The sequence below is a fragment of the Xiphophorus maculatus genome, chromosome 15 (assembly GCF_002775205.1).
Source record: "Xiphophorus maculatus strain JP 163 A chromosome 15, X_maculatus-5.0-male, whole genome shotgun sequence".
Classification (NCBI taxonomy): Eukaryota; Metazoa; Chordata; class Actinopteri; order Cyprinodontiformes; family Poeciliidae; genus Xiphophorus; species Xiphophorus maculatus.
The window spans coordinates 17,937,452-17,950,147 of record NC_036457.1 but is presented as its reverse complement, the minus strand read 5'-3'; the positions used below and the strand labels follow the sequence as shown (position 1 = coordinate 17,950,147).

The following is a 12,696-nucleotide window of genomic DNA, read 5'->3' as shown; positions in this document are numbered from 1 at the left end:
TTCTCCTCATCTTCCTCCCTAACAGCCAGCACCTGCACCGCTCTGTCCCGTGTCTTACATTAATGCGACGTTGTTCCACACTGTCTGTTCCGCCGCCGGATGTCAGATAACTCGCTCCGTGAGCTCTGGAGTCCGGATGCCGCTCAGCTCTGTGTAGAATTTCACACACTGTGAACTTTTCACTTTTTTTTTTGTTTTTATGTTTTCATTGTCATGTCATTACCCTCAAACTTTACTGTATTTTATTGGCCGTTCTTTTTTTATGAGACGTAGCACATAATTGTAGGTTGAAAGGGAAAGGATATGTGGCTTTCGTTTTTGTTTTGCATACAACTATATAAAAAAAGATTTGGTGCTTGTTGAGCTCCAGCAGATCTAGAAACAGGAAGAAAAAAAAAAAAAAGCTCAGACTCAGTGAGGTTGGATGGAGAACATCTTTTGACATCAACTTTCAATTCTCATCACAGATCACCAACTGGATTTAGTTACTTTGACTGGACCATTTCATCTTTCTGTTTAGGATTATTGTCCTGCTGAAATCTCTGCTGCTGCCCTGAAAGATTCCCCTGAATTTAACTCCAACCACTTTCATATCAGCTGTGCTGAAGAAAAGCCTTCCCCAGAACATGATGCTGCCACTACCATGTTACATGATGTGTTTAGGCTGCTGGTTTAATATTTTACATGTAGAAGTAACAAAAATAAAGTCTTACACTTTGTAACAAGTCTGTTAACTTGTTTTATAACTTAACCCCTTAACTGTCATAAAGACCCACTGACTTGCATGTAAGTGTTTTTGTGGGGTGACAGTGAAGGGGTTAAACTTCACACTAGTGGCGGGAGATACAAACTTTATATTTTGTGGTCCTGTTATGATAACCATTAAGAGTATGACAATAAAAAACCTGTTTATTACCGATTTCTTTTTAAGCAATAAATAGTTTTGCAGAACGATGAGTGCATGGCACAGCATTGAGAGCGCCACAAACACAAATATTGTTCTTCAGAAACATTCTCAACCGAAATTGACTTTTTCAGGACGCCACTTACTTAAAAAGAGAGGGAGATTTATTCAACTGAACTGCAAAAAGTAACTGCGTTTAACCCTATTTTTGAATTTACTGATATTTATTGATGCTCTCATTGAACAAAATGTGCAGTAAAAAGCTAAATTAGCATTTATGACTTCTACTGTCAGGTTTAAAAAAAAAAAGATATTAACATCAATACCCCTGCTGTGTTACTAAGTATTTATGATGCTGTTTGTTCTCCAGTGTTCTTCAATAGAACAACTGGATTTATACTTAATTTCAATTAAATTACACACAGGTACTCCTGTAGGCCATTGGTGAAAGTATCCGAGTAAAAGAAGGAGGATACGTCTGCATGGTTCTTTTTTTTTTAATTCGGACAAACATTTGAAAGCCATTAACTTTCTATTTTGTGTTGATTTAGTCAAGACAAAATGAGAAAAAAATGATGTGAATTTGCTGCCATACAGTCGTCGTGGGTCTCCTTTGACCCGTTCTCTTCTTGCCGAACGCTGACCCTGCAGGTCCCACAGGATTACATCACCTGATAAAGGCCACTAAGTGGAAACGGAGGGACCTCAGGCTTTAATGAACCAATCAGAAATCACATGTCAGCGTTCCAGGATGGCATATGTGAATTTCTTAGCTAGAGTCAAACCCACACGGCCGCAGCGTACAGACTGGTTTGTACGTCAGCGCTACCAGACTCACGCCACCTTTGCTACACTGGCCATATGCAAACAGTCAATACCGTGGCTCCTCTTTGTACACTGGCATTTTGTTTGTACTTTTTAAGGCAAAATAATGGCTATAAAAGGCAATCTGGAAAGAATAAAATCTGATGTAAAGCTCAGATCTCAGTCCCTGTAGACTGGGTTAATTGGCCTGGTGGTTTAGTAAAAGAAAGAAAAAAAAACAACAACGCAGGAGAGAGGGAGAGCATTATTACTGGCCCACCTCAGCTTCCATGCATGTGCCAATGTTTTAATAACTTCCTCCAGGCCTCCTGGCCCTTAGCCCTTGTTTCCCCACGCAGGACAAAGAGCTGCCCTCCTGAGCTGGTCCCGGGTCTGTATTGTGCACTTCCTCCCCCCGTCCCGCCCCTTGTTTTCATGGGAAAGCCTGCCAGCGTGAACACCTGGGCAGAGAAATAACAGATAGTCCCCCCTCTCTTTTAGGTGAATTCCATTACAGCAAAGCGTTTTACAAATTGCTGGCGAAACGACAAAAAAAAAAAAAAAAAAAAAAACATCAGCGGAAACGCAGTGTAGCGTATTACCGAATCCTGCTGCGACTCCATTTCATTTAATCTCTCATCTCAGCCTCGTTCACAAAGAAAGAAAAAAAAAAACACACACACGCACATAGGAGTGTGTGGCAGAGTAAATTGGCCGATTAGGTCCAGCGTCGGTGGCTGCGTTGAGAAGGAGGAGGATGTAACCGTTCTAACTGGCACTTGACCTCGGCGGTCAGAGGGGGGAAAGGTCAGGCCCTGCATGTCGGGCAGGCGACTGTGATTACCACAGACTGAAGCATGACATGACCCGCCATGATGCTTTAATGAGGGCTTGTATAGGCCAGAGCACTGAATGTCAACCCTCTTTCAACGTTTAGCTTTCATCCTATCAATTTACACTGTAAAAAAATAGTTTTGGGGCATACTAATTATATATATTATACACAGCTCTGGAAAAAATTAAGAAACCACTTAAAATGATCAGGTTTTCTGATTTTACTGAAAAAGACGCAACGCTTTCAGACCTCAAAGTTCATATTCATTTAGAAACAGCAATAATGTTTTAACTCAGGAAGAGTTCAGAAATCAATATTTGGTGGAATAACCATGAGTTCAGTGCAGTGGTCTCTTAATTTCTTCCAGAGCTGTATATATAAAGAACAGGTATATAAGTTTGTAAAAATAATGTCAGCTTTTTACAATTTTTGTAATAAATACTAAACTTTGACTAAATGACTGAAGCTGTTGGTTCTGTCAACAGATTTAGGCAATTTCTAGTTTGAGATGAGGGGGCAGTTAAAGTCGAACTGAAGCTGAGCAACTTTGCGCAGAGACAATCTTTGTCAATGAAAATAAGTAAGTACAGCACAGAAAAGATTAACATGCCACCTTATCAGAATACATTCAGAAAGTTTATTATTACATCTGTAGAGTTTTATGCCGTCATCATTAGCCACGGCTTTTTTCTTCCTCATCTATTAGCCTGTAAGTCACAAACCACATAAGATACGCAATCCCAATAACTTGTTAGAAAATTGCTAATTTAATTGGGAACGATCATTTTTGAGATTGACTGGAAAACTATGGTGTCTTTTAGCTAATATACTACACAAACTACACATCTTTACAGAACAGAACCGACCCAAGGCACTGGCAAAAGCCGAGTCGTTGGATCCGCAACGAGAGGTCGACTTTTTACACTGATCTCAAAACTTTACATTTGTTCTGTTGTTTTTGTTAAAATATGTTAACAATGACCTGCTTTACAAATCTTACTGACAAGATTACAACTGGCAAAATTTGTTGAAGCTATAGCATTAATGCTAAAGTCAAATTTGTTTGCTAGCACAGCTTCCTAACCCTCAGCCCATTGGTGTTGCTAATGAAGACGAACCAGATCAGCCAAGTGATCTAAGTAAATATAGACTAACTAATTCAGCAAGTAATTTCATTAAAAATAGTTGAAATGATCCAATTTCACTTAAATGTCTATTAGCTGTTAAATAATTTAACCCGTAATTAAAATCCAATGTATGTAAATTGTTACTTCGATTTCATTGGGTGACTTTGCTTTATTATGGTCTGGTTTACCATTTTTCCTGCTCTCTGATCAACCCACCACCCCCTGTTGCTCTCTTGCTTGTTGGGGAAGTTGATGAAATTTGTCTTTGGCCATCATTAAGCAGCCACCATTGACTGCCACTCTATTAGCTGCCACGCTTCCTTTGGCAGCATATGGTGCACCAGTGTAAGATATGACAAGATGCAAATTTGTTGCTGTAGCGGTGGTGGGGCTAGTAGGTTATAAGCATGGCGGGTTTTGATTTACTTGGATTCATAATCCTAGTGTATATATAGTGGAAAAAAAGAATAGAAAAAGCAGACATGAAGTAGCTCAATCCTTTATAGTTATTAGTTATAGGTCCAGAGATAATACAGCTCTGTCCCTGTGGGGGCATGTAAATAGCCTCCATGTGTGTGGTGCAGTGTGTGCACCCAAGCCAGTCAGGTCCCTTAAATCCCCCCCGACCCCTCTTCTTTACCCCTCTATTCCTCCTTTTCCCTTCCCCTCCCTGGCTCTCTTCTCCCCATCCAAGCTGTTAAGCTGTCCAGCTCTCCGCTGCCAAGCGGCCGTGTGAAGCTTAGCCAAACTAAACACGGGCAGGCAGCCCGCCACTCGCCCCGCACACGCACGCAGCCGTGCGTGTGCGAACGCAGGCGCACATGCCCCCCTCGCGTGTGCGCAAAACGGGGGGCTCCGATTTGCACGCGCGCGTCAACGCGCTACCCCGTATTAGCAGCGAGAGTCGGGTCGCGTCCCAACCCACACAAATAGTGAAAGTGACGGCTGCACCAGAGCACTGCTAATAGCGGAGGAAAACCGACAGAATCAGTAAATGAGCCCCTCATTAACTTTTTCTGACCCTTTCTCCCCAGAGGCAAGCCAAACCAATCACAGAGCCAAATCAGCTTCCTGTACCAGACACTGATCCAACATCAGCTTTCGCTCATCTGCTCTCCTCGGTGCAAAGTGAGAGCGTGTGAATTTGTGCGAGAAAGGATGTAGACTGTGGAGTGGAGAAAACATATTCCTGAGCGTGTATGCATGTCTGCATGTGTGTTTTACATTCCATTACAAAGGGTGGCTTTGAGGCAGTCAGCCATCTTAAGGACTCTTTTGTTGATCATATAAAACTCTGGCCAAGCCTAACTTCCCCGGCTTTGTGTTGGCCCCTCCGGGGCTTCAAGCTCTGGGACGACTGTACCAACTTGACTCCACTTGCGGTAGCCGCTGATCATAAAGTAGATTCAGATGCCTTGCAAGCAAACACAAGACTGTGGAAATGCCTCTTCAGTGGAAGCCTGCGTTCAATTAGATGAACCTCTACTGGTTTTTTTTTTGTTTGTTTTTTTTCCTGAGTCAAAAGCAGGCCGACAGGGCCATGCCACAGTGACTGATAGATGCATTTGGTATTATTAAGTCACTGCATTTAAAGGGGTAATTTGTCAACGAGTGACGCTCAGTTCTCAGAGTGTGGAGCCACAACAGATCTCTTTACAGTCCCCCGTAACTACACCAGTGACGCAGGGATCCATTTAATGTGGACACAGTTATAAAACCAGCGGCACTTTTATTTACTCATCAGCTCTATCTCTTCTCTGGTGTGTGCTTCTCTGGTTTCTCTCTTTGTCTCCCCCTCCTGTTCCATCCGCTACCCCCAGCCCTAATATCTTCAGCTTTTTACCCATTGTTCGCTCCCCGGTTTCCATATGGAAATGACAGAGTTGACGAGATGGATCTGTATATTAAAGCCCTGCTGACATTAGAATTTGCATAATGTGTCACAGCCTAAGGGCAATACCTGCCACCTATATTAGCCTGTAGAAACACACCCTCTCTTATGAAGTCTCATAACACAACGCACAAACAGAAAGCTCATCTTACGCTTCAGTCTCAGGGTAATAAATTTTCCCAAATGCCTCACATGTTCATGCGCACAATAATTCAAAAGACAAAGGTTGGCTTATCTTAAGCACTGAAACAGAATTCAACTTCTTTTCATGTTTCTTGAAGACATGGCCACTCTTTTCTAAAAGGCTTCCCCAGTCCTGACAACAGATTGAAAGTTTATAAGCTAAGAGGTGAAATTTTTTTGGGAAACGACGGGTCCAGTTTCCTACTTGTTGCACAACTGGAAATGTCATGTTTTCATTGACAAAGAATCTACATCTATATGATCAGTGTGGTTGTTGAATAAAAAGGCTTTTTGTACATTATTTGAGAAGTGTGTTTTTACAATGTTTTTTTTCCCTTTTTTCTCTTGACCTTCAGATAAAGACGAACCATCCAGCTACATCTGTACTACCTGCAAGCAGACCTTCAACAGCGCCTGGTTCCTTCTTCAGCATGCCCAGCACACTCATGGCATCCGCATCTATCTCGACAACCATCTGGCCAACTGCTCCCTCACTCCCCGCATGGCTCTCCCTCCTCCCCCGGGAGTCGATGCCTTGCCTCGCTCCCCTCTCCCTACTTTCCTTGGCGACACCAACAACCCATTTCACCTCCTCCGCATGGCTGCGCCCTTGCTCAGGGAACATCCCCACCCTCCAGGGTACATGGAGACCCGCCTTCCTGCGACACCGCCCTTTGTCAGCCCTCCGCCTCCCCCTAGGCCACCTCTAGAGCGACTGGGCCCAGAGGAAATGGGGCTGCTGTCACAGCACCCCAGTGCCTTTGAGAGGGTGATGAGAATGACCCCCATGGAGCCTCCTTCCATGGACTTCTCCCGTCGACTGAGAGAACTAGCAGGCAACACAACCAATAACGGCGGGCCCACGCCTCCTTTGTCACCAAACCGCGTGCCACCCATGCACCGTCTGCTGAGTCCAACACTTTTCCAGCCTGGTGCCAAGCCCCCAACATTTCTCACCTATGCCCCACAGCCACCTGTATCCCAGGGGGGCCACGGCTCCTCCAGCCCTCCAGACGCACAGGGTCAGAATAATGCCCCTGGAAAGTCGAAATCTTGCGAGTTCTGTGGCAAGATCTTCAAGTTTCAGAGCAACCTAATTGTCCACAGACGCAGTCACACAGGAGAGAGGCCCTACAAGTGTCATCTGTGTGATCATGCCTGCTCCCAGGCCAGCAAACTTAAAAGGCACATGAAAACACATATGCACAACAAGTCTGGGAACATGACGGGCTCCCCAGAACAGGGGAGTCGGGGAGAGGAAGGAGAAGGTGATGGAAAAAATCGAGAGGGCGATGTGAGGGTTATGGAGATGGAGAATGAGGAAGAAGAGGAAGATGAGGAAGAAGAGGAGGAGGAAGAAGAGGAGGAGGAGGAAGAGCTAAGGAATGGGAGTCGACCAGATTCCAACCTAAGTGACGACTCCCAGGAATTCAGTCACAACAGAGAAAATGGTCCCAGACAGTCCCCTGAGGAGAAACCCATGGGTGGGGACAGAGTTAATGACAATGGAGGGATGGGCATGATGCATCCATACAACCACCTGGACAATCACCTTAGACTTAACCCTAACAAGAGAAGCTTGGAGAGGCAACCTAATGGAGACAGTGGGGAGAGGAATGAAGTTGAGAGAGAAAATGACAGGGAACCAGACAGAGAGCGAGAGGAGCAAGAGGATATTAGGCCCATGATGAATGGCAGGATCAGTGTAAGTGAAGTGGAGGCCTTTCCTGGGCTTTTTCAGCGTAGGCCCACTCCCATCACCAGCCCGAGCCCCTCCAACAACAAGAGGATCAAGATAGAGAAAGAACAGTTGGATATTCCTCCAACCATACCCCTCATATCCCCAGAAAATGTCTACTCCCAGCTTCTGGCTGGCTACGCTGCTTCCCGCCACTTCATCAGAGAACCTTTCTTGGGGTTCACCGACTCCCGCCAATCGCCGTTCGCCACCTCCTCCGACCACTCCTCCTCGGAAACGGGAAGCCTGCGCTTCTCCACTCCGCCCGGGGAGCTGATCGAAGGCGGCAGCGCGTCGGGGCGCAGCGGAAGCAGCACCCCTCACCTCCTGCGCGGACCGGGGCCCGGCCGGCCTCCCAGTTCGAAGGAGAGGCGAAACGACACCTGCGAGTACTGCGGCAAGGTGTTCAAGAACTGCAGCAATCTGACAGTCCACCGGCGCAGCCACACGGGGGAGCGGCCGTACAAGTGTGACCTGTGCAGCTACGCCTGCGCCCAGAGCTCCAAGCTGACGCGTCACATGAAGACCCACGGTCAGTTCGGGAAGGAGGTGTATCGATGCGACATTTGCCACATGCCCTTCAGTGTCTACAGCACACTGGAGAAACACATGAAGAAATGGCATGGTGAACATTTGATGGCCAGTGAGGTCAAACTGGAGCAAGCGGACAGAGGTTAAGCCACCAGCGATAAGTTATAAAGCATATTGTATACAGTACACACACATCTTCGCTCTCCCTTCACACATACACACACGCAACACACACACACATCCACACACCTCCTAACACCACTTCTTCAGTGACGGGGCTTGGCTGGATTATCGCTCTCTTGAAAAAAGAAAAAAAAACAAACAAAAAAAAACAAATTAAGATTGATTGATGTTTATCATTTTTTCTTGTCACAGAAACTGCCACCTGAGAATATTACCAAATGGAAACTTTAATAACTTGTCTGAAATGCTCAACTGGGTGTTTCATGGCAAACAGTCTGAGGATTTTATCAGTTAGGAATCTATGGAGCCTTTCTACTGTGCAATAATTTCTGTATTTATTGGATTTTTGTAATGATATTTGGCATGTGCAGGTAAACCTTTGTGGGATTTCATATGGAGTTAGTTTTGAAATGTTCTAAAAAGAAACTTTTTTTTTTCTAAAATGCTATAACTGAGAAGACGTCCCCACGAATACAATGTTTTACTTTTTTTTTTGTTCCTTTAAGGAAGCTTGTTATCCTGTGAGAGTAAATTTGTGTGAAGCAGTTAGCTTTTAAAAGTTTCAAAAAACGAAAAGGGAAAAACAAAAAAAAACAAAAAAAAAGACTTGTTTTCTATATTACCTGCAGCAGCGGATTACAATCCATTCCCTCATACAGGCCTAAAGCACTGAATGTCTGCCTGACAATAAAACATCCTTTCTGGATTTTAAAAATCCGACATTATCTTAGAGATCTGGTACGTTGGTGTTAATTTATTCAGGGAGTGTTGTCCTTTTTAAGAAATGGCAAACAAAAAAAAAACAAAACATTGGAACAATTTCAAAATGCAGTTACTGTATCGGTGTCCTTCCTGCAAAAAAGGACGTAAATAAAGGTTGCACTTGACAGAGATACCCTTAAACTGATGCTCAGTACATTCCTAATGTAGGATTAAACCACCATATTTAATATGTTGAATAAGTTAAGACTACTTGTGATTAATGTGAGAATGGGAACAGTCCTTTTTATGGTTTGTAAATATTCTTTTTTTATATATATATGTTAAAGTAGCCCTGACTGTAAATGAAAGATGGCCTAAATCTACACAATCAAAAAACAACAAACAAAAAAACCAGCTGCTTACATATCTGACATGTAACTACCATCCTTTTCTTTTCTTCATTAAGCCCACCTCCAGTTCACTGTCCAACGTCATTTGTTGAGCAAAATTTGCTTTCCTGTCAAAACCACTCCCTCCTGTGTCTGATGTGGAACGTCTCGGCGACCAGAGCTGACTTCCTGTACCCCCCCCCCCAAAAAAAACAAAACAAAAACAACAAAGAAATCTGGTTCTCAACTGAAATGAAACTCGCGTCCCTTTGCGCTCCGCTGCTCCGAGCTTCTCCCTCTCTCTGATGGCGTCTTTTCTCAGCCCACCAGTTCAGATTCAAGCATTAAGAGTTGGTTTTTAAACGGGAAGGCCGCTCATTCGCCTCACGCGGCGAGACGAGGGGGCTTTAACTCCCTGTAGCAGATTTTGAGACAGTGTGCCCGTACGTGTCTTTTGGGGATTATATTTTTTTTTATATATATATATATATTTTTTTTTTTTTTTCTGCATTGTTCATCCTAAAATGAGTCTGTTTGAACAAAAAGAAAAAAAGAATGAAAAAGCCATATGAGTTATGATAATTTGGAGCACAGCTGCACTAGGGGATGGCCGAGCGACCTTGAGTAGGGGCTATTCTTGTGGCAAAAATGAAAGATTGGAGCCGAGAAATGAAGACGTGCGAGAAAGAAACAGAGGGAGAGAGAGAGAGAGAGCAAGACCTTGACTGGGGAGAGTAGTCATTCAAATGAAATTGGAAGCATATGAAACATGTATTTTTTAAGTTGTATTTTTTTGGTACCCAAATGCACATCTACTGGCCACATCTTATAACAGACCATCAGAGTGAGACAGAGCGAGCGTGAGAGGGAGGGAGACAGACGGCGGAGCCACAAGAAAGGAGAGCGAGGCTACATCTTTCATCCTAGCGCCGCAATCCTCAGCCATCGAAATCATAATCACTTGAAAGTTTGACCTACCATTTTGGCCTATTGTCAGGTTTTATCTGCACCACTTCGCTTTGATAGAACAAAAAGATATACTGCGCTTTAAATGCAATCTCACTTCTTCTTCATCATCTTTTCTCTTTTTTTTTCCTGGCAAATCTGAGAAAGACAAAAAAAAAAAAAAATGTCGCGGTCACAATGAGAGCTCAGCATAAGCTACGTCGTTAGGTTATCATTTTGGTGAATCGACACAACAGCGAGACTGGCGGGAGAGAAGCTTGCTTGCATATTGTTTTGCGTGAATGCAAAAACAATTTAAAGGAGACGAGAGAGAAAAGGAATCAAGGTGCTTTCTTATTTTTGTTTCTTTTTAAACACGTCGTGTATTATTATCCCCCGTTCAGAGGCAGGACAAGACGAGGCCAGGCAAACGCACTCGGACGATGGGACGGCGGAAAGCTCACAGAGACCCCAGATCACACACAGACATTCAGTCTAATAATATGTTTACAGTGTTGAAGTATGCCATTTAAGAAAATACTCTGTTAGTGTTGATAATGATGCTAAAGTTTTCTCTTTTTTTTTTTCCTTCCTTTCTCCGTCGTTCTCTCCGATAATTTGGCAGTTTTTGTACGATTTTCCTGGTGGAGGGGTTTTTACCTACATTACTGTGTTTCTGTATGATTGCTTGTTCACTGTATGGAAATTATGTAAAATGCTCAGTCGTGGCAGATATTTTCTTTTTCCTTATTTTTCAAACAACAGTGATGTCACTTTGACTCCAGCTATTTGCTTATATATATATATATATATATATATATATATATATATAATTTTTGGGGGACTTTTTTTTTCCTTGAGCTATCCTTAGTGGATATAAAACAAAATGATTGAAAAACAAGAAAACGGAGGAAAATAAAGCTGAAGCAAAAACCCTTCGGGCAGTGCGGCGGTTTCGTGCAGGAATTCTTCTCCAAATCAATTTTCAAGGACCTTCGTGGACTTTCATGGTCTTCTCCTCATGTTTGGTTGAAGGTCTTGTGATGGCACTTAAAACTGTAATTTTGTTTGGATACATTTTCATATTTCACTTTTCAACACTTTCACCTACACTCTTTGTACAAAAAAAAAGTTTCCTTGTTCCTTTTTTTTGTTTTGTTTTTGTTTTTGTTTTCAGGGCGGCGGGGGGGGGAGGGGGGGAAGTGGTGCATCATTGTGAAAAAAAAAAGTGTTTTCAGAACAGTACACATCTGCTGTTTTGAACATATATGTATTTTTGTAATGTGTTGAAAAATCAATACAAGAAAGCCAACACTTCAATAAATGTTGCAATTGCTCTATGAGAGAACCATCTCTTTTTATTCAGACTGTGATGCAGGTTTGACGAGAATTTGGTCAGGACTTTGAAACGCAACACTTACACATAACGTTTAAATGCTCTTCCGACTTGTTTTAGTTAAAAATGTATTCCCAAAACACTGGAGACTGGTATGATCAGCGCTTTTGTCATAAAACAAGGTCTCCTATAAGCGTCTCGATGGATCTGGACCTTGTCCTGAGGAGTTTACACGTCGTTCCCAGCATGTGTGGATTTTCCTTCAGCTTCCTTCCTTCCCACAGTCTGCTCTGCAAAGGAGCAGCTCAGATTTTTTAAGTTATTAGCAGTAAATGTTCCCTTACTTGTGGTTAAAAAAAAGAAGATGATTGGCCTCTCAAAATCATTTCAAGGGCTGCAGATGGCTTGCAGGCCACACTTTGAACACCTCTGTTTCTAGCAGTTAAGATGTGCTGAATCCAGTCTGACTAGCTGTTAGGCCCCCCCCAAAAACTCTGAAGATTTCCTCAATTTTCGGCAAACTCACAATGATTTTTGATTTATGTGGACTGCCTAAGCTATCCCTTTAGGACATTAATACGTGACATGCCAGTTTTATGCATATAAAATGAAAAGATTTCAGGACTATTTGGCTAGAAATGAGTCATGGCTCAACAAAGAAGCAGCTGCTTCTTGGTTTTAACTTGAGTTTTTCTGGGGATTTAAGATTTAACATTTTCTGGGGAAAGCTTTTTCCGCTTTTTGTCTAAAACCAAGGGGATCAATAAAACAATTTTTTTTAAATCATACACGGAAATTAGACAAAAACTTAAAGATCAACCCCTGTCTAAAAGTAGTAAAATAATATAACCCAACAGATTTACCCTGCTTACGAATGGATTCTGCGATATAGTGCTCTCCTAGAAGACAAGGACCAGCAAATACTATAAAAATGTTTATGACTCCCTATTTTAATAGTTCAAAGACCAAATGTACCTTTTTTTTATGCACCATCTCAAATGTGTTCTAGGACTGGCTGCTTTGCAAATCCCAGCCAATAGCGTGTCAAGTAGCATTGCGTCGAGCTTTTCAGTCCCCAAAGCTGCATTTTCTGTTAACACACAGGCAAAATTTCCACAAATAATTTGT

At 42.8% G+C, this 12,696-nt stretch overlaps 1 protein-coding gene across 1 annotated transcript in view; it reads left to right on the top strand.

Annotated features, from left to right (window-relative positions):
- LOC102225842 (B-cell lymphoma/leukemia 11B-like) overlaps positions 1-11,580 on the top strand; it is a 39,895-nt gene extending 28,315 nt beyond the window's left edge. Inside the window, exon 3 of the mRNA XM_023347523.1 lies at positions 6,101-11,580. Within this exon, the coding sequence (XP_023203291.1) occupies positions 6,101-8,160 (2,060 nt within the window). The 3' untranslated portion in view covers positions 8,161-11,580. The remainder of the gene's footprint in view (positions 1-6,100) is intronic.
- Positions 11,581-12,696: the final 1,116 nt, after the last annotated feature.